The 20578-nt window shown below is 38.8% G+C and overlaps 1 protein-coding gene across 4 annotated transcripts in view; it reads right to left on the bottom strand.

The window, feature by feature from the left end:
• Positions 1 to 20363, bottom strand: part of Nek1 (NIMA related kinase 1) — a 182039-nt gene extending 161676 nt beyond the window's left edge. For all 4 annotated transcript variants that reach the window (XM_008824939.3, XM_029559550.1, XM_029559551.1 and 1 more), the window contains exons 1-4: positions 19845 to 20363; positions 10236 to 10384; positions 9761 to 9857; positions 2377 to 2474 (exon numbers count right to left, since the gene is read on the bottom strand). In XM_008824939.3, coding sequence (XP_008823161.1) covers positions 2377 to 2474; positions 9761 to 9857; positions 10236 to 10352 — 312 coding nt within the window. In that variant the 5' untranslated portion in view covers positions 10353 to 10384; positions 19845 to 20363. The remainder of the gene's footprint in view (positions 1 to 2376; positions 2475 to 9760; positions 9858 to 10235; positions 10385 to 19844) is intronic.
• Positions 20364 to 20578: the final 215 nt, after the last annotated feature.

Raw genomic sequence — 20578 nt, 5'->3', positions numbered from 1 at the left:
AACAAATAATACATTTAAAATAATTTCCTTTTAAAAAAAAAATCCCCCCTCATTTGGGAGGTGGAGGCAGAAGGATCATGAGTCATGAGTTCCAGGTCAGCCACACAGTGAGGCCATATTGACAAAAACAATAAAAAATATTAAAATTAAGAAACCCCTTCATTTCAGTTTTGTAGATCTTTACTGAGAAAAGTGTAAAATATTAAATGGCTTTCCAAAGTTACCTAAGGCATTTTAAGTAAAAATTGACTTCAGTTGTTCATATGGTAGTAGAGACTCACAAATACTTGTAATAAAATGCATCATCTAATTATAGAGATAGGTATAAGTATAAAAAGATGAAAAGGCTCAGGTGAGTTCAACTGCTGTGGTAACCAGCAGCAGAATGGAACGAGAATGGCAGTCACCCCAACTCACTTCAACGTAGGGCTCTTCCACTACCGTATGTCCCACACTTGTACTTCGCTTTAATTTGACAAAAATATATTCAACAATACACAGATATGTATAGAAATCGGCTGCTAACTGTTTGTTAATGGAATAGCTCCTAAATTAGGGTTCAGCAAATTTATTCTGTAAAGGATAAAACAGTAAATGGGTTAGGTTTTATAGGCCACTTGTTCTCTCTGAACTCCCCACTGTAGTACAAAAGCAATCATAAATGATATAGCTGTGTTCTCATAAAACTTTATAAAGACAGTGGGCTGGATTTGAGTCACAGACCATCATTTCCTAATCACTACAGAGAGAGCTTGTATGGTGGCACACTCCTTTAATCCCAGTCCTTGGGAGGCAGAGGCAGGTGAATCTCTGTGAGATCAAGGCCAGCCTGGTCTACATAGTGAGGTCCAGGTGGGCTGGGGCTATGGGTGACCCTGTCAAAAAAAAAAAAAAAAGATTTGGGGGCTGGAAAGATGGCTCAGCAGTTAAGAGCACTGGCTGCTCATGCAGAGGACCTAAGTTCAATTCCCAGCATCCACATGGCAGTTAACAACCACCCATAACTCCAATTCTAGGCAATCTGATGCCCTTCTCTGACCTCTGCAGGAACTGCATGACACCAGTGCACTTACATACATGCAGGCAATATATTCATACACATGAAAAAAAAAAAAACAGAGAGAGAAATGGGCAAGTAATCCAATAATTCCAGAGAGGTAATGTTCTAAGTCTTGAAGAACTATACATAAGAGCCAGCTCAGTCTGGAGATGATGAAACAGAGCTGAAAAGCGGTAAAAACACCAAACTAAGTGGCAATCTCAGGGAAAGAACAGTAGGGTAAGAGGACTTTCCACTTACGAACACATTAGAGTGTTTTTACACTTTTACTTTGAAAAAAGAAAAATGTATAAATTTTGCTATTAAACAGAAACAGGTTCAAACACCCACTATGTATCTGGGGTAAGTTACTTAGCCTCTCGTAGATCTTTATCTATTAAACAGGAAAAAGTATATTAATTCCTAAGGCCATAAGATTAAAAAAAATAATAATAATAACACTCCTAGCACAATGCTCCATTCCAATTAAAATAAAAAATGGATGACAATGAAAAGTGCAGCAGGAATTTAGAGAAGTAAAGAACCAAAGAAATCAGTCATGAAATTTTTAAATAAACTGAGACTGGGGCTGGATTTTAAATAGCAAAAGTAGAATATTAATAAAAGAGTTAGGGGGGATACATTACAAAAACAAATAATCAGAGTAAAAACACAGGAAAGAGACGTACAAACACATGGTTCAATGTCTAACCGAAATACATTCTCAATATCTACTAAAATAAATGACAATGGGTACAGATTTAGGAAGTAATAAAACAAATAAGGCTGCTTAGGGAAGGTAGAACCATATTTTAGAGATTCTTGTAGTCAGACAAATTAGATTTGGTGCAGTTACCAATGCAAAGCTTCCAGAGCTAGAGTTCTCTAGCGAGGCTATGGTTCTGGAAGCTGTGACTTGACAGCAGTAAGACAGACAGGACAAAGAAAATTAACCAGTTATAAAGACTAATTAGGTTACATACACACATAGGGTGTTCCTTATATCACACATATAACCATATGCTACAGAATGGAGATGAAACAGGGAACTAAACAAGGATGGTCACTAATTAGAAATGTGACAATATATTGGATATAATGTTAAACTGCCCTAGTGATTACAATTAGTACATGTAGATAAGAATGAATTCACACAGCTGGGTGGTGGCACATGTCTATAGTCTCAGCAGTTCCAGGCCAGCTACGGCTACATAGTTTGAGCTAGCCTGGGCTACATGAGACACTGTCTCAAAAAAAGAAGTGAACACACACAAAATCAAACTTTGAATTACTTCTTGGTAATGGGGTAAGAATCAAGCTCCTATATGCCAACCCACCTGATCTTCTTGAAATAAAATGCCTTTCTGAGCATTTATTCTTTTAAACAGATCTCCTCCTTCACAGTAATCCATCACTATGTAGAGAGAGCCATTTTCTACAAAATATAAATATAATATTAATCTTAAAATGTCACATAAAAAGCATAAATTAGTGCTTAAAAGTTTCCTAAAAAGCAGCAGCTAAACAACAGAACATTACACAAAAGAATTAGAGTACAAAATCAAGGTATCCTGTTTACATAGACTGTACAAAGTTTTAGGTACCAATGATTTTTCTACCAAGAATACATCATTCGATTGGAGAATGATGTTCATATTGACCTTAATACTTCTACAATACAAATAAAATATAGACCAATATACTTGATTTGTTCAATTGGCACATTTCCTTAAATGTTGTATATGAACTCATGTTTTTCCAACCATTTGTCAGATTCCAAATCTGAAATTCCAAATGACCGTTAATTTTCCATTTTGGGTAATTGACTTGAATGAATGACTTATTAAACACAAACATACAGTAAGTGCTGTGATGGACTCTGAGAGTCATGTGAATAGGACACCGCGTCTACCCTCTTAGAGCTTTCTTTTATTCTCTTAAAAAACAAGCAAAACAAAAAAAAACACAAGACCAGCGAAGTCGTGCATGCCTTTAATCCCAGCACTCAGGAGGCAGAGATAGGCAGATCTCTGTGAGTTCAAGGTCAGTGTGGTCTATATAGTGAATTCCAGGCCAGCTGGGGCTACAGGGAGACCCTGTCTCAAAAAAAAAAGACCTAAAAAAAACTCAAAAACCAAACAAACCTGTATACAATTTGCAAATAAACATGAAGATGGGCACTGCCCTAATCACGTTGTATCTTCCTAATCACGTTTACATCTTCTGTGTCTTTATGCTTAGAGAAAGGGGCTTCTGTGTCTCTTTCCAAGGACAGAAAGGACTAGAAAATAGACATTCTTTCTAATACCAACTTCTTTCCATGCACGAAGAGTGGCCACTATCACCTGTACATTTACTGACCCCTGAGCAATCTCATTGCTCATTTAGGGTAGTCTTATTATCATATGGTCTTCCAGGACACTGCCTATAATGCACCATCAGGACTAGGAATGTGCATGGATTAAGCTAATTAAGGATCTATGTGCCTAACACTGAAAGACTGTCCAAATATAGATGAAATGACAAAATGAAAAAACACACAAAACAAAACCCCTGAAAACTGTACAATTTGTTATTTATAAAATATACAGGATGCATTCCTCAGAGGTCACATGGGCTTGGGAGAAGCCCCTGGCTCCTTTCTTTTACTAGTTCCATCTATGTGAAGATAAGTCAAAGGTCCTGCTCGACTGTGGCTGGCTTCACTTGGAAGCATGGAAATGTTTCCTCTGTGTTGACCCTCCTCTTTGTAGACTGGACATAGGTTCAAGTCCATTTGGTGGGAGTTCCACAACCTCCTTGATCAAGAGCACAGGTGACTCACCAGTTACAGGACATTTTGAGAGATGCTCCATAGTCCCCTGGAACTTAGTTGACCTTGGAGGACAAGGAGCAAAAACTGTCCTCTAAGTCCCTCTGACCAGATTAGTATAGGCCTCAAAGTATGGCTGTTAAAACATCCAAGAACGTTAGTTCTACCTTTACAACCTTAAGAATAAAAATAACTAAATTGGTTAATCTGGACCAACTAGATTGGGTCTTAAACACCCAAAAGGAAAGTATAACCAAAGATTAAAGTGATCAGTATAATTCTTTAAGAGTCCATGTGTATAGCTAAAGGCTACATAACAAGAAACAATGCCAGACAGGAGATACCTTCCTTTGAGTTATTGGCCAGGATGGCCCAAGAGACTCCCAGACAGTAACCCAGCATAGAAATGGGAAAATGAACAGCAGACCCCAATCTTATCTAAAAGAATATTGACAAGTAATTACTGCTAGATGAGGAGCAGCTGATCTTCCTAAAACAAGACATCTCTAGATAGGCTGACTAGATTCAGTGGATGGACAAGCACTGGGTAACAGCTGGATCACTGATAACACAGTGGACAGCAACAGTGATGACAGAGCATATAGGCCCCAATGGGGGCAGGGGGTAGGCTGTGGGAAGTGCCATTTCGGATGAATAAGATTGTTTGGGATGTTCTGTATGAAATATACACACACACACAAAATCTATAAATAAAACAATGAAAAAATATACAGGATGCTATTGCCTATATGGCATAAGACACACAAAAAAAGACATAGTGTGTTATCATTGCTATACACCTATTAATATTTAGATCATTTCTGAGAGGAAACATAAGATAGTAGTTAATTCTAAGAAAGGAAAGGCAGTCCTTTGATAGGCATAGAAGACAAACTTTCTATGCTTTGAAAGCCAAATGTGGTGCATGCCAAGAGGCTGAGGCAGGAGTACTGCACATTCAAGGCTAATCTGGGTTACACAGCAAGATCCTGTGGTAAAGCTGGGAATGTAGCTCAGTGGTAATGTGGTTGCTTAGAAGCTTAGAATGTACAAAGCCCTGGGTTGATCCCCAGCACTGGAGCATGGTGGGGGGTAGGGAGAGAGAGAGAGAATGTGTATGTGTGTGTGTGTGTGTGTGTGTGTGTGTGTGTGTGTGTGTGAGAGAGAGAGAGAGAGAGAGAGAGAGAGAGAGGAAAGTTTACATACAACCCAAGGAAATTCTAGAAGTAAAATATTACCGCTTTAGTAAATGAACTATTATGTTTTTTGCTACTCAGATACCTATTACTTACAGGAGAATTCTCTCTCTCTCTCTATCATTGCTTGCCAGGGTTTCTATGTAAGTAGCCCAGGCTGGCCTTAAACTCATGATTCTCCTGCTTCCACCTCCCTAGTGCTAGTATCGCAGGTGTGTAACACCACACCTACTCAATACTTGTTTAAATTATGAGATTGGGGGCTGGAGAGATGGTTCAGCAGTTAAGAGCACAACTGCTCTTACAGAGGACTGGGTTTGATTCCCAGCACCCATATGGCAGCTAACAACCATCTGTAACTGAAGTTCCAGGGGACTCTACGCCCTCTTCTGGCCTCTGAAGGCACTGCACTACACAGGTGCACTGACACACATGCAGGCAATATACTCATACACATTAAATAAAAATAATAAAATATTTAAAATATGAGATTAACAGAAAACTATTTTCTCTGTAAGGGAAGTAACAATCTGTTTTGTATTCCTTCTAATACCTTATTGCCACTTGTTTGTCAGGTACTTTGCATAAGATACAGACACAAAAATACACTTAGCACCAATAGGTTCATACACAAAGACGTCTAAAAGACAAAAACAACTACCATCTCAGAGGCCCCTTGAACTTAAAGAAAAAAAAAAAAAACAACCAAAACCCAAAACCAAAACTGTAAGCCAAGCAACAAAGCAGTTAATATATTAGAGAATAACTATAAGTTTAACAGAAAAACAGTAATGGAGTTATGAGATATAAACCTAATTCTTGTGGGCTAATGGCCAATTCTAGCACTCTGCCCTTCACTAGCCTCAATTCTCAAGCCAAAAAAGTCAGATGCTTTAACTTCCATTTTCCAGCAGTTTGGGGTGTATGTGTTAATTAAAAAGGATACACGTCCGTCTATCTATCTATCTATCTATCTATCTATCTATCTATCTATGTATTGTTAATTATTAGGCCAGGTGTGGTGGCACACACCTGTAGTCCTAGCACTTGGGAGGCCGAGGCAGGTGGATCTCTGTGAGTTCGAGGCCAGCCTGGTCTACATAGTAAGTTCCAGGCCAGCTGGGGCTACAGGGAGACCATGTCTCAAAAACATCAAAAAAAAAAAATTATAAATGTAAGTATAGCATTTCCTGGAGTTCTGTGAAATGCTGTAGCCAATTAATAGAATCTGCAAAGGAGGTCATGGGAATGTTCATTTGTTACCTGTTTGGCAGAAGTTTGTAGGACTGGACTTGCTTGGTGTCTGAAATAGAGAGTGACTTTGGGACTGACCTCAATCTGTACAATCTGACAATACCTCCAGGTCTACAGTGTCTGATGTGAATTGGATTGGAGGGTTTCTAACTGGTATCCACTGTAGAACTGCTTGCTTGATACTATAAAAACTCTCACACCTATTGAGGTCATAGAAGTCTTCAGCATTGATTGTGGTGCAAGAGCAGTCAGGAAAAACACAGCAATGGATTGCTGACAGTGCTAATTCTGAGACAGGCATAGTGGTACATTACTTTAATCCCAGCCCTGGGGAGGCAGAGAAAGGCAGATCTCAGCCAGTCTGGTCTACATAGTGAGTTCTAAGCCAGCTGTGGCTATAGGGAGACCCTGTCTGATAGAAGTCAGAAGTTTCCTGAGACAGATGTCTTGCCCCAGCCCTACTGTTACGAGTTAGCCACATCCCTATCTTGGGCCTGATGGAGGCTACAGCTGCAGAAAAGCCAGACAACTCATTTCTCTTGCCAGGATGTCTTTCTGCTGTCCTTGCTCCATTGCCATGGGCTAGCTACATCCGAGCTGAAACAGCTTCGTTTTACTCAAGCAAACGGCTCCAGGAAAGAGGGGACCATGTGTTTCCCAAGGACACCTTGGCTCAGACTCCTCAGTTATGTATACTCTATTTCCCAACCCTATATAATCAGAACAATTCCCTCTGCCCTGGATACAACTTTCATTCCATGGGAAGGCTGTTGCTGCCTCCCTGAATAAATGCAGTTCAGTCAGCTGAAGATCTGGCTCTGGTCATTTATCCCTAAACTTTATTCTTTTTCTGCTCTTCTAAATCTAACAGTGTCTTAAAAACAAAACAAAACAAATCTCCACAAAACAACAAACAAACAAACAACTGAAGGAAAAAAAAACAAAACAAAACAGTGATCATTTCCAGGGAGGAAGGAAGGTGGAATCAGAGGAGCTGAGAACTTGTAGCCATGCATGTCTTTTCGAATGTTTATTATGAGCATTTAAAAAAAATTGCTTTTTATTTTATGTGTATGAGTGTATTGCCTGAATGTATTTAAGTGCACCTGTGTAATGCAATGCCCACAAAGGTCAGAGGGTGGTGTTGGATCCCCTGGAACTGGAGTTATGGACAGTTGTTAGTTGCCATGTGGGTGCTGGGACCTGAACCCTAGTCCTCTGCAAGAGCAGTCAGTGCCCTTAACCACCATCTCTCCAGCCCCTGTTACTTCATCTTTAAAAAATGCTCATAAGGGGGCTAGAGAGATGGCTCATCGATTAAGAGCACTGGCTGCTCTTGCAGAGGACCCGGGTTCGATTCCCAGCACCCACATGGTGGCTACAAACCATCCTTAACTCCAGTTCCAGGGAAATCCAAAGCTCTCTTCTGACCTCCGTGGCATTTTACGACACAGGTACACTTACATACATGCAGGCAATACACTCATATACATAAAATGAAAATAATAATAAAAAAATGAAGTAACAGTTAAAGTCATATTTTAAAAATGAGCTTTCCTTTTTTTAATAATTCAGATATTTCTATGTGAAGCAGTAAATATACATACAAAATGCATGCTGAAAAATTTGTCAATGTACATTTACATTATGAAATTTTAAAGTTGTGGTGAAAGAGAAGAAACTCAAAGACAGATGCTAGAGAAAAGATAAAAGAAATTCAATGTCCTGAGCACTAAGTGTTGGTTACCACTGTATTCTCTGACATAAGATAGAAGCTTTAGCTAGGTGTGGTGGCACATGCTTGCAATTCCAGTGCTCAGGAGGTTGGAGTGAGTGGAATGGGAGGTAAAGGCCAGCAAATTTAAAGCCAGCCTAGGCTACACAATGAGACTGTCTCAAAACCATACAAATATTTTACTACCACCATAAAAAAAAATTAAGTACATAATGTGATGATGACCCCCATTTGTTAAGTTTGTATGCTCTGCTCTAGTAGATATTTGTTCCCTAAGAGCAAAGTTACTTCAGCTCTAATTCAGAATCAAACTGCAACATGACCCTGAAATAGGCATTTCAATCATCTTTTACTTTTTCTTTTAAAGTTTACTTAAAATATATTTTTTATTATTTATTTTGTGTGCATATGCACACATGCACATGCCAGAGCACCCACATAAAGGTCAGAGGATAATTTGCACAAATCTCCTTCCATGTTGGTAGGTCCTGGAATCAGGTTCAAGTTATCAGGCTTGTCAGCAAGGGCCTTTATCTGCTGACCTCAGCCATTATACCAGCCCTCAACCATATTCTACTTTTCATCTAGACTATTTTTCTGTTTTGGGATTTATAAGGATTTATTGTATTAATGGGAATATTTGTATAGGTATTCAATAATCTCCTTGACTGTCTTAGAGATACTGTGCCTTACTTTATTTTCTGCATTAGCAAATATAATAATATATACTCCCACAACAGCATTATAGTTATTCTATTTTAAGAACTTTGAAAACAATCACTATACCACCAGTGTTATAATAATGAGGTATAGAGGAGTACAATAATCCAAAGAGTACTTTCTAAAGAGAGAACATGAAGGCTCAGGGAACACTCTGGAAGAGGGGACAGGAAGAATGTAAGAAGCAGGAGAATGAGGAGTTCTGTGAAATGCTGTCTGTGGATGTCACATGGCCATCTTACTCACGAACTCACATCAGCTAAGGCTGCCTGCACAAGAACCACACACAATGGAACCCATCAACATCCCAACATGGAGCAGGGAGGGACACAGAACCTGCACTGCTAGCTCAGGGGCTACTGACAGTTAATGGCTGCTATGGGGGAGGGAGTCATTTTTCTTCAGTGGTATAGTCACTGGCAAGTTGTCCATGATCCAGGAAAAACCCAAACAACCATGCACATGCAAGCAACCCTAATTAAACTCCGTGAGTTATTTAAAAGAAGCAAACAAAAAACACAAGAAAGTAGGTGGGGTTCATGTAGGAAGAAAGGCTCCAATGGAGTGGAAGGTAAGATGGGGATGGGTACGTGTGGGAATATCATTAAAATTCATTAGCTATATAAATGAAATTGCCAAAGAATAAATGAAAAGTTATTAAAAAATAAATCAGAACATTTTCTCAGTGGTAGTGGTGCCAAAATTTAAACAGAGTTTAAGTTTAAAACACGTTAATTACTGTCTTGCCCTATCTAAATTCTTGTACTACACTGCCCCTTTTTAAGCTATCACTAATAACAAGTCAGCATTAAACCACAAGGGGAGAGTGTGCTGTCACTACTATCCTAGAACCAAACCGATACTTAAATGCACACATATTGAAGCAAAAATAACTTTTTTTTTCTGAGAATACACTCACATCTTAATTCCTCACAAGGAAAATATCCAAAAGTCCTAAATAGAGGCTTAAGGTTTATTTTGAACTCTTGCAAAATATATCTGACCTTCGAATGACTCTCTATATTGGACAATATTCGGATGCTTCATGTTTGCCAACACAGCGACTTCTCTTCTTGATTCTTCCCTTTCTTTATTGGACATCTTAAATGGGAAGAAAAAGGAAAATGGTACATTAAGCCACTAATAAGAAAATTAAAAGTCCATCAAAACAAAACACGGTACTAATAGAGTAGAATCAAAACATAGCAATAAGTTAAAAAGAATGAACTGAACCTATGGGTAAAAACATTATAAGATGCTCAATTTGATTAAGTTACAGAAGAGCAGGTGTATTTTCCTTTAGAGCACAGGAGCATATGAGGAAAGATTTGATAAGACACAGACTTTGGTGGTGATTCTCTGTGGGATTATGGCAGTCTTTCATATCAGGTTATGTATTTCCCTATTTTTTAAGTCTCTAACAAAGAGTCCTACTGTAACCAAATTAGTCCTTGAACAACCGACTAAAAACATACTTACTCTTGAGATGTTAATTTCCTTGATAACATACTGTCTGCCATCCTCTGCAGATTTAACAAGAACAGCTTTTCCAAAAGAGCCTTCTCCAATCTTTTGTAGTCTAACATACTTCTCCATGGTTCTTTTTCTAAGGCATTTTTATAGAAATGCTAAACATAAAAAGAGTTTAAGAACAAAAATAAAAAAACAGAGTTAAAAGAGCTAAAGCAAGTCTCCTATAGCAATTATGATGCTTATTTCAAATTCAAATTCCTTGCTGATGTGCTACCTTTAACGAAAAGATATTTAACATCTTTATTGAACATTAACGTTATCTCACCTTCACACATGCAACCTATTTACAGCTAAAAAGAAAAAAAAACCCAGATGTTTCAGTTTTATTAGAACGCTTTGAAACACCACATACTCAACATACTTGTTAAATGCAGAAAGGCAAATTTGTTCCTACACAAGCTAATTAGATTTATTTTATTACTTTAATAAGAAACACAAGCTTAATAAGACATTATTTCTCAAAGTTCAAAAAGACCAAAAAAAAGTTTATTTAAAAAAAAAAAACAAACTACTGCAGGTTAAATTTCTGTACACACACACACACAATTTTTCAATGATATGCATGTGTGTGCCTTCTTGTATATATGTGAACCTTGTGCATACAGATGTTTGTAAATCTAGAAAAGGAACCTCAGATCCCCTGGAACTGGAGTTTCAGGCAGTTGTGAGCTGCCTGATGTGGGGGCTAGGAACTGAGCCCAGGTACTCTGCAAGAGTAGTGTATATTCTCTGCAAGAACTTAATTGCTAAGTTCTCTCTCCAGCTCCTCTGAACTTATATTTTAATGTTATTTATTGTAAGGATTTCCTTAGGATAAAGTCTGATTCAAAGGCTATGTACATGTTAAAGCTTACAAACCCATATATTTAAATGTCTTACAGAAATGCTCGTCAATTTATATTCTAACCAATAGCATATAAAAGGCTGACTCTCTGGTGCTCTTACCACTGGCTATTCTCTATTAAAATGCCAGAGAGGCAACAAAGGGCAGTAGCTAAAGGGTACTTATGGGCTGGAGAGATAGCTCAGTGGGTTAAAGGCACTTGCCAAACAAGCCAGATTTGAGTTTGATCCTCAGAACAGACATGAAGGTGGAAGGAGGGAACCGATTCCAAAGCTTTCCTCTGACTTCCACTCATGTTCCATGGTACACATGCCCACACTAACATATGTAACACATATATACACAATTATAATAAATAAAAAGTTTTAAAAAGAACATTGAGGGGCTGGAGAGATGGTTCAGCAGTCAAGAGCACTGGTTGCATTTGCAGTAAGTTCCCAGCACCCACATGGCAGCTAGCTACCAACCATCTGTAACTCCAGCTCCAAGGGATCCCATCCGCCCTTCTAACCTCTATGGTGCACTTACATACATGCAGGCAAAACACCCATACGCATTAAAAAAAAATTTTTTTTAACTTTAAAAAGAGCATTGAGGGCCAGGCATGGCAGTGCACTCCTTTAATCCCAGCACTTGGGAAACAGAGACAGGCGGATCTCTCTGAGTTCAAGGCCAGCCTGGTCTATATAGTGAATTCCAGGACAGCTGGGGCTACAGTGAGACCCTGTCTCAAAAAGACCAAAAACAAAAACAAAGAAAGAAAGAACATTGAAACCTCAGAGTTTAAACCCTGGCTTTATCACTTAATGCCATGTGACCTTATGCTGTTCACTTCTCTTTGTGTCTCAGTTTACTCATTTACTCATTAAGCATTGTGAGGATTAATTTAAGCAATATACTAACAACAGAGCCGGAAACACGGTGATCACCACGTCACCACTTGTTCTTGGTTCTGATGTTTGAGGAGACAGTATTTTTATTTTAATTCTTTTGCTACTGGTGAATCTGAAACCCTTCTTCCACATTTATTGAACACTTGTATTTTCTCTTCTTTGTCTATTTCTACTTGCAGTCTTTTTTTAATATTTGATTTATTATTTTTATTTTATGTGTATGAGTGTATTGCCTGCATGTAGGTAAGTGCACCCATGTCATGCAATGCCGGCAGAGGACAGAAGAGGCTGTCAGATCCCCTAGAACTGGAGTTACGGACAGTTGTTAGCTGCCATGTGGGTGCTGGGATTCAAACCCGGGTCTTCTGCAAGAACAGTGTTCTTATCCACTGAGCCATCTCTCCAGCCTCCAGAGTCTTTTTATCTATGTGAATTCTTATTATTTAATGGTGCCTTTATCTGTCATAAGAAAAAACTTCATTTTTGAGACAGGGTCAGGCTAATAGCATCTAGGCTGGCCTCAAACTCTTGTGCTTTCCTAGCATCCTAAATGCTGGGATTACAGTATATACCACCAAGCTCAGGTTACTACGAACTGGTTTTGGTATCATACTTAGAACCTTATCAAACCAAGATAATCAATGCCATTAGAAACTTTAGCAACAGTAATTTCAGAGAAGTCAAAATAAAATATATTAGGCAGTGAAATTGTGTAAATGTGAGAAAGTCATAAAAGCAATCATCAGTACAGTCCATTGGCAAGATTATTTGTATTCTGATATACAATAATTCACTTTTTTTTTTTTTTAAAGACAAGGTCTCACCATGTAGCCCCAGCTAGCCTGGAACTTACTCTGTAGACCAGGCTGGCTTTGAACTCAAGAGAACTGCCATCTGCCTCTGCCTTCCAAGCACTGGGATCAAAAGTGTGGTCCACCATGCTTGGCTAAGTTCACTATTTTAATCTGAAACTAACAAATATTTAATTCACCCAACTTGCTCTTCTGTTTCCATTCACTGTAAGCAGGTTTTCAACATATGATTTCCTTCTAGAGGAAATGAGCATGCCAAGGAACTTTTAAAATTTCAGTCACAGTTCACCATATTTCTCATTGTAAATTAATAAACCTATGTTCTCATTTCATCCATTAATACTAAATATGTTTAATTTAATTTTGCTTCAAAAAAATTCAATTTCCTTAAAGGACAAAAGTCATATTTTAATCCTGAAAAACAAAAACCTGTAATAAAATTGATAGGATAATTACAGCTTATAGAATTCTATGACAAACAACCTTCCTTAGAGAACACTATAATCATATTCCATTTCAATTTCTATGGGGAAGGAGAATGCTTTTTACTAACAACTTTAAGAGAAACAAGAAATGAAATATCATAAAACTAGAGCATCATCCTGAGTTTAAGAGGAAAAGTCATTACAAACATAATCCAAGTTGCATCAACTGGAAATTTAATGGTACCTCCAGATCATGAAAGCTCAATGTCCTATTATTACTGTTACTTAGAAAACAAATCAAGATAAACTCAGAAGACTGAATAATTACATTAAATAGCCATGTAAAGAGATTATTTCAGAACCATCATTATCTTGTGACTTTTTGCCAAAAGTGGAAACACAAAATTTGTCAATTTGGATCTTCCTTAAAATTTAGTTGTCAGTTCTAGGGACTATACTAACAAGACACAAGCTATTCGAGTCCCTAGTAGTTCAGTCTACTGCCAACCACATTTCTGAGCACCACGGTTCTAATTCAGTAAAGCTGAAGAAAGATGATTCTAACAGCCATCATTAATGACTAACACAGAACAAATAACGGCTTTCTAAACAATAAATGATTCAGGCTTCTGAGTTTCAGAACAAATGACAAGCTCTCCTTTTCAGCAGCCAATGAACATTAGAGGGAAAACATGAGCTACCTACTTCATAGTTGTGAGACTTTTCAACTGAATCACTAACCTAGAAAAAAGTTCAAACCAAATGAACTAAAAGATAAATGTACTATTCACATCCAAAATCATAACATGTAACTGAATGTTTCATTAATATGAACTAAATCATTGACAAACATTCACCTTTTCCAAGACTGTACTTCTAACAACAAATGAAAATCACATTACCAACTTGGTTCACTCTACAAGTATTCTTTTTTTAAAAGTCAATTTTTATTTACTGTGTTTGAGTGCTTTATATGTATGAAATATTTTGCTTGCAAGTATGTAAGTGCACCATGTGCATACAATGACCATGGAGGCCAGAAGAAGGTGTCAGATCCCTTGGAACTGGAGTTATAGATAGTTGTTAGTCACTATGTAAGTGCTGAGAACTGAAACCGGATCCTCTACAGGAACAGCCAGTGCTCTTAAGTGCTGAGCCATCTCTCCAGTCCCTCTATAAGTATTCTTAAAGTCTCTAACAATTATATCAATGTTATTACTATAATACATATAACTCAAGGTGGTTACAAAATATAAAACCAGACACTTTCAGTACTTGGAGGCAGATACAGGTGGATCTCTGTGAGTCTGAGGCCAGCCTGGTCTACAAAGTGAGTTCCAGGTCAGCCAGAGTTACCAAACTTTCTTTACATCTGAGCTTTCCACAGAGTTATATAAAAAAGTAATAAATTCATGGGACTAGAGGGATGGCTCAGCAGTTAAAGGCACTGGATGCTCTTATAGAAGACCCTGGTTCAGTTCCCAGCACCCACATAGTAGCTCACAACTGTCTGTAACTCCAGTTTCAGGGGATCTGATGCCCTCCTCTGGCCTCTTTGGACATTGTACAACATGGGTACACTAACATACATGCAGGCAAAACACTCATTAAAAATTTTTTTTTTAAGTAACAAATTTAGAATTAAGAGATGAGTCCAACTAATCAAAAGCCAACTTGATTTCAGCAGACTTTAGTTTCTTCATTTAAAAACACTACAGATTTAGCCCAGCGCTCGGGAGGCAGAAGCAGGCAGATCTCTGTGAGTTCAAGGCCAGCCTGGTCTACATAGTGGGTTCCAGGACAGCTGGGGCTATAGAGAGACCCTGTTTCAAAAAGACCAAAAAAAAAAAAAAAAACCCCACAGTAGAGATTTAAGCAGATTCAATCTCAAGGATCTGACCAATTCTAATGGTCTTCAACTTTGAGAGAAATTAAAAAAAGTAGATTAGAAAATCAGAAACTTGAGCAGTTTACAATTTTGCTACAAAGAGTATGAATGTCTATTAAAAAAAAAAAAAAAAAAAAAAAAAAAAAAGCCTGTCCAAAGCTGGGCGTGGTGGTATGTCTTTAATCCCAGCACCTGGGAAGCAGAGACACAAGGATCTCTGTGAGTTTGAGGCCAGCATGGTCTACTTAAGAGTTCCAGGCCAGCTGGGGCTACAGGGAGACCCTGTCTCAAAAAGATTTAGAAACAAAACAAAACACCTGTTCATTAAAAAGTCATGATAATTTCTTTAGCCAAATTCTTTCAAAGATGTAAAAAGCAAACTGCAGTATACAGTTAAATATATTAAGCTGACATTTCATATTTACTTTTACTTCTTCCCCAAAGCTAATTAAGAAAGAGAGTGAAGAAGATTGGGGAGATGGCTCAGTGGGTAAAAGGTTCCTGCTGCCAAGCTCGCTGACCTGAGTCTGGTCTTCCAGATGTACATGGTGGAAGTAGAGAAACAACTCCCAAAAGCTATCTTGTGATATGCTTGTGCACAAACATGCAAAATAAATAAATAAATAATAAAACAAATTTTTTAAGGAATCATTTTTTTTTAAGGGAGACAGAACAAGCAAGAAAGTAACAGGAAACAATTCTGGAAGCTGGAAAACACAAGGACAAGAAGCAACTGGCACAAAGCTAGTTTAGAACAGCTGAGTTCCCACCACAAACTCAATAATTAGCAGCAGCCAGGTGTCGCTCATATTGCCAGTCCTTTTTTTAATTAAAGTGACTCTAAAATATTCATAAAGGAAAAAAAAAACCAATCCAATAGGGATGTGAAAAAAGAATATGAAGCTAAAAAGAAACACAATTTTAAAGTAGAGGAAGTAAGTTTTATGTTATGAATACTTAATAATAATATTAAAGTACAAGAATAGCATTTCTCAACAATTTGACAAACTTCTGAAAGTTTGTTATTGTACAGTTTTGGAGGCGAACAGAAGGAAACAATCTGTGATGGCCTTAATTGGTACACATACTAAGAAAAACAATATGGGAATATATATCAATATAAATGTACAGCCATTCAGTTTCTATATTTAACCCTGTAAATATTTTCAAATATGTTTTAAATGATACATGTACAAAGTTACCATCTGCGTTTAGTGGCACTTTTAGTCTACGGGCAAATTTGAAATAGAAATAGAGTCAAAGGAGTAGAACTTATTGGGGTTAGAGAGATGACTCAGTGGTTAAGAGCACTGGCTGCTCTTCCAGTAGACTCAGGTTTGGTTCCCAGAAGGTGGCTAACAACCACCCATAACTCTAGCTCCAGGGAATCTGATGCCTTCTTTTGTCCTCCACAGGCATTATATCCAGGTAGTACATTCACATACATGCAGGCAAAACACTTCCTTAAATAGAAAAAATAAATTTGAAAAAAAATCTTAAAAAGCAGCAGCATTTGTATTAACTGGATTGATTTCTAAGTATTAAGTCTTTAAAAATGATCAGACACTCAATAAATATCTGAAATCACACATAGTAACAAACCATATATGTACTGCTTTGTCCTATACATATATATGGATAAAATTGAATTGATAATTTAGACATAATAAAAGATCAGTAACAATAAAATAGAATAATATTCTGTAATAAAAGTTATTATCACTCTCAAACTATTACACTCTAACATTAGCTTTTTACTTAAAGGAAGTTCTTTGGCATATCCAAATTGTCAGTATCAGCACTCTAGGGACATTAAGGAAAATCAAGATTGCATGCATGCACTGCTACAATGTGACTGTCAACCTCAAAAACAATAAGGCTACAAAGTGTCAGACAGGTAGTACATAAGGAGTGTGGATATGCTGTACAACTGTATGATCCATGTCCCAGGAAGGGTAGAACAGGACAGCTTCAGATCTTATCATGCTACTCAGAATGGCCTGTAATTACAAAATCATGAATTGGGGCTGGAGAGAAGGCTCAGCAGTTAAGACCACCGGCTGTTCTTGCAGATGACCTGGGTTCAAATCCCAGCACCCACATGGCGGCTAACAATCATCTGTAACTCTAGATCCAAGGGATCTGAAGCCCTCTTCGGTCCTCCTCGGATACTGTATGACATGGATGCACTTACATATTTACAGGTATAACACTCATACATATAAAATTTTTTTAAATCATGAATTGTTAATTTCTGGAATTTCTCATTTAAAATTTTCAGACCACAGTTGGCCATGGGTAACTCAAACTGTAGATAAGGTGGAACTAATAAATTACTACTTGTGTGGCAGAAAAAAATACACGTGTATAACTTTTACACTTTATGTATGTATACACATACACACATATAAGCACTTCTAATAAGTAATACATCTGTAAGGACACAGAATAAACTGGTAGTACTGATCACCTCCAAAGGAACTGAGGAGTGAGTTTTTCAATCCTTTGTGCTTTCTAAATTTCAAACAGTAACATTTTAACTTTGTGTATGCTGATACAAGTAAGAACAACACTGGCTAAGCCAGTTCTCTTAAATATTTTTTAGAAACGTTATTACATTTATTTATTTTGTATGTGTGTTGGGGTGTGTGCATGTGAACATGAGAAAAAACCTGTGGGAGTTGGATCTCTCCTTCCACCATGTGGGTCATACAGTCTGGTGGCAAGCACCTCTCCATGCTGAGCCATCTCATCAGCCCTACTTAAATCTTTGAATAGGAATGAGATATTGCCTGGCATGAGCTAGGCCCTGGGTTCAATCCATAGCACTGAAAAAAGTTCCTTGAACAATTCCCCATTTCCAAACTTTCCACCCTGATGTTGAACCTCTTTTCAGTGTCAGTAATGCTCCAGAAGAACCCAGCTAAACCTCTAGTCAAACTGGGAATCTTCCTTTCCATTTTTCTAAGAACTTAGTTACAAATGAGCATTGTTTGACATAATAAAATATTGTGTGCCACAGATGAATACTGTGAGAGCACATGGATGAAGAATTCCCTCTCCATCAATCAAGAACAGATGCTGGTTGCACTAAGCATCCATTGTTTCAGATACCTAATGGACAGGTTAACCTGAAGGGAAACATTAGGAAAAAAATAACAGATTCCAAGGAGTATTTCGGTACTGTGTGTTGACACAGACGGTTCTTCCAAAATAATAAATAAGCTGGGCATGGTGGCGCACACCTGTAGTCCCAACACTTGGGAGGCAGAGGCAGGCAGATCTCTGTGAGTTCAAGGCCAGCCTGGTCTACAGTCAGTTCCAGGACAGCTGGGGCTACAGGGAGACCCTGCTTCAAAAAGACAAAAATAAATAAATAAATAAATAAATACACCTGGAATTGTGGTAAATGGTCAAAGTATCTTCACAGAAAAGAAAATCTGTATTTTTTCATTACTGAAAAAAAGTAGAAAGCAAAGATGAAAATTGCTTTTAGACTTTTTTCAAGGTATGTGCTTTGTTCTCCAAGTATATTCAGACAACACTTAAGGGGTTTGCAGTAGAAACTACTTTTTTTGTTTGTTTGGTTTGGTATTTTTGAGACAGTCTCCCTCTAGGCCCAGCTGGCCTGGAACTCACTAAGTAGACCAGGCTGGCCTTGAACTAACAGAGATCCATCTGCTTCTGTCTCCCAAGTGCTGGGATTAAAGACCTAAGCCACCACACTCGGCAGAAACTACACTGTGTAAATAAAAGCTTTCTATTTGTGGAAACACATCATGTTCATGATTTAGAACAGAAGGCACAAGAGTAAAACCTACTTGGAATACAATGTCAATGCATTATTAACATGACCTCAAAAGAACTTCTGTGGTTAAGTTCCACACCTTTACCAAATTTCTCACCAATTTTTTCTGTGCAAAAACCTGGTTTTCCACAAAACCTACTTGAGTTCCACCTCAAACAGACTTTAAAATGAGATAGATCCTCTAACAACAGACAAATCTGTCTAAACTAGAAACAAAGAGCTACTTTTCCTCTGATTTGGCTCCTTTCCATCATCTCTACAATACTGCTGCATCATAATAAAAGGCCATTATAAGTGTAGATTGACTCTACTTTTAAGCCTTCACAAGCATTTCCTATGCAAGTTATGTAGGCAATGAGAAACATTCCTGCTTCTTGGAGAACTTACACAACAGAATGAAAAATAGACTTGCCTTAAAGTTACAGAGGCTGGGGTATATACAGATCATCTGCCTTGCCTGAACGAAATCCCTGGGTTCAATCTCCCGGAACCCCCTCCAAGTTACGATGAATTATTAAAGTGGTAGAACTTTCAAGACTTTACATATGGAAATTGTGCAGAATCATGGAAAAATATTTATCAGACCTTAGGGTAACCAGTTAGCTGCTATTTATTTTCTAATTAAAATATACATAAAGCAGTTTAAATGACTGCTTATCTTCTCAGAGTGCTATTAACGTAACTGCATTCCATTTTATGATAATGTCAAAGGATTGCTCTGAGTCACGTACAGGTCCATAGAGTTAACATTTTAATGAAATGTAGGTGTTCTGCATGCAAACACTTAAGGGGAGCATCCATGCAATCTCTATGGAAACAGACCCATACAGGTCTCGTTCCTGGTATGATTCCTGCGTGTCACTGCTTCCCCCGGGCGTAACTCACCTCAATGACGCGAGACTAGCAGGAATAACGGTGAGGCTCCTAAGCATCGGTCTAGAAGCAACCGTGTTTCCTACAGGACTTAAGAAGGCATAGGCGCCATGCGTGCTGAATAGCAATCCTACAAGAGACACCAAGTCTCGGGAGCGCAGCAGCAGCAGCTCACAGTCCAAGTGAAGGGGGCACCGAGCCTCGCACAACTGACACCCGTCAGGGGCGGACACCTTAGGTTCGACCGGCCGGCCAGGCGCAGCGCCCGCGCGGCAGACCAACTCTACCCGGACGAAAACACACCGCCTTCGGACCCCTTGGAAACGACGGGGAGTGCCCGGGTGACCGCCTCTCCAAATTCACGGGCCGCCCGCGACCGCAGCAGGTGGAACTGGGAGGCTGCCTGCCTGCCGCACCCTCCCGCCCGCCACAGGGGACCCAGGCGGGCACCCACAAGGACTCAGTAAGGACTCCCCCAGCGCCCCAAACCCAGAAGCTAGTGCTGAGGAAGCGGGAGCGACCTGCGCGTCACTGGCGCTGACGTGTGACGTCAGTGCGCAGAGGCTCCCAGTTGCCGCGGTGCAAGGGAGGAGCAGAAAGGAGCGGTAAGGGAGGGTCGAAGAGGGGCATGACCAATAAGGAGCGGGGGTGGGGTGACGAGGTACGGTACTAGCAAAGGGTAAGGCCAGGACGAAGAGGGGTGGGACCAGCAGGGGGTGGGGCGGGGCGGAGAGGGGCGGGGCATT

Source organism: Nannospalax galili, unplaced genomic scaffold (assembly GCF_000622305.1).
Source record: "Nannospalax galili isolate Female #2095 unplaced genomic scaffold, S.galili_v1.0 scaffold109, whole genome shotgun sequence".
Taxonomy (NCBI): domain Eukaryota; kingdom Metazoa; phylum Chordata; class Mammalia; order Rodentia; family Spalacidae; genus Nannospalax; species Nannospalax galili.
This window is presented reverse-complemented; position numbering and strand designations above follow the sequence as displayed.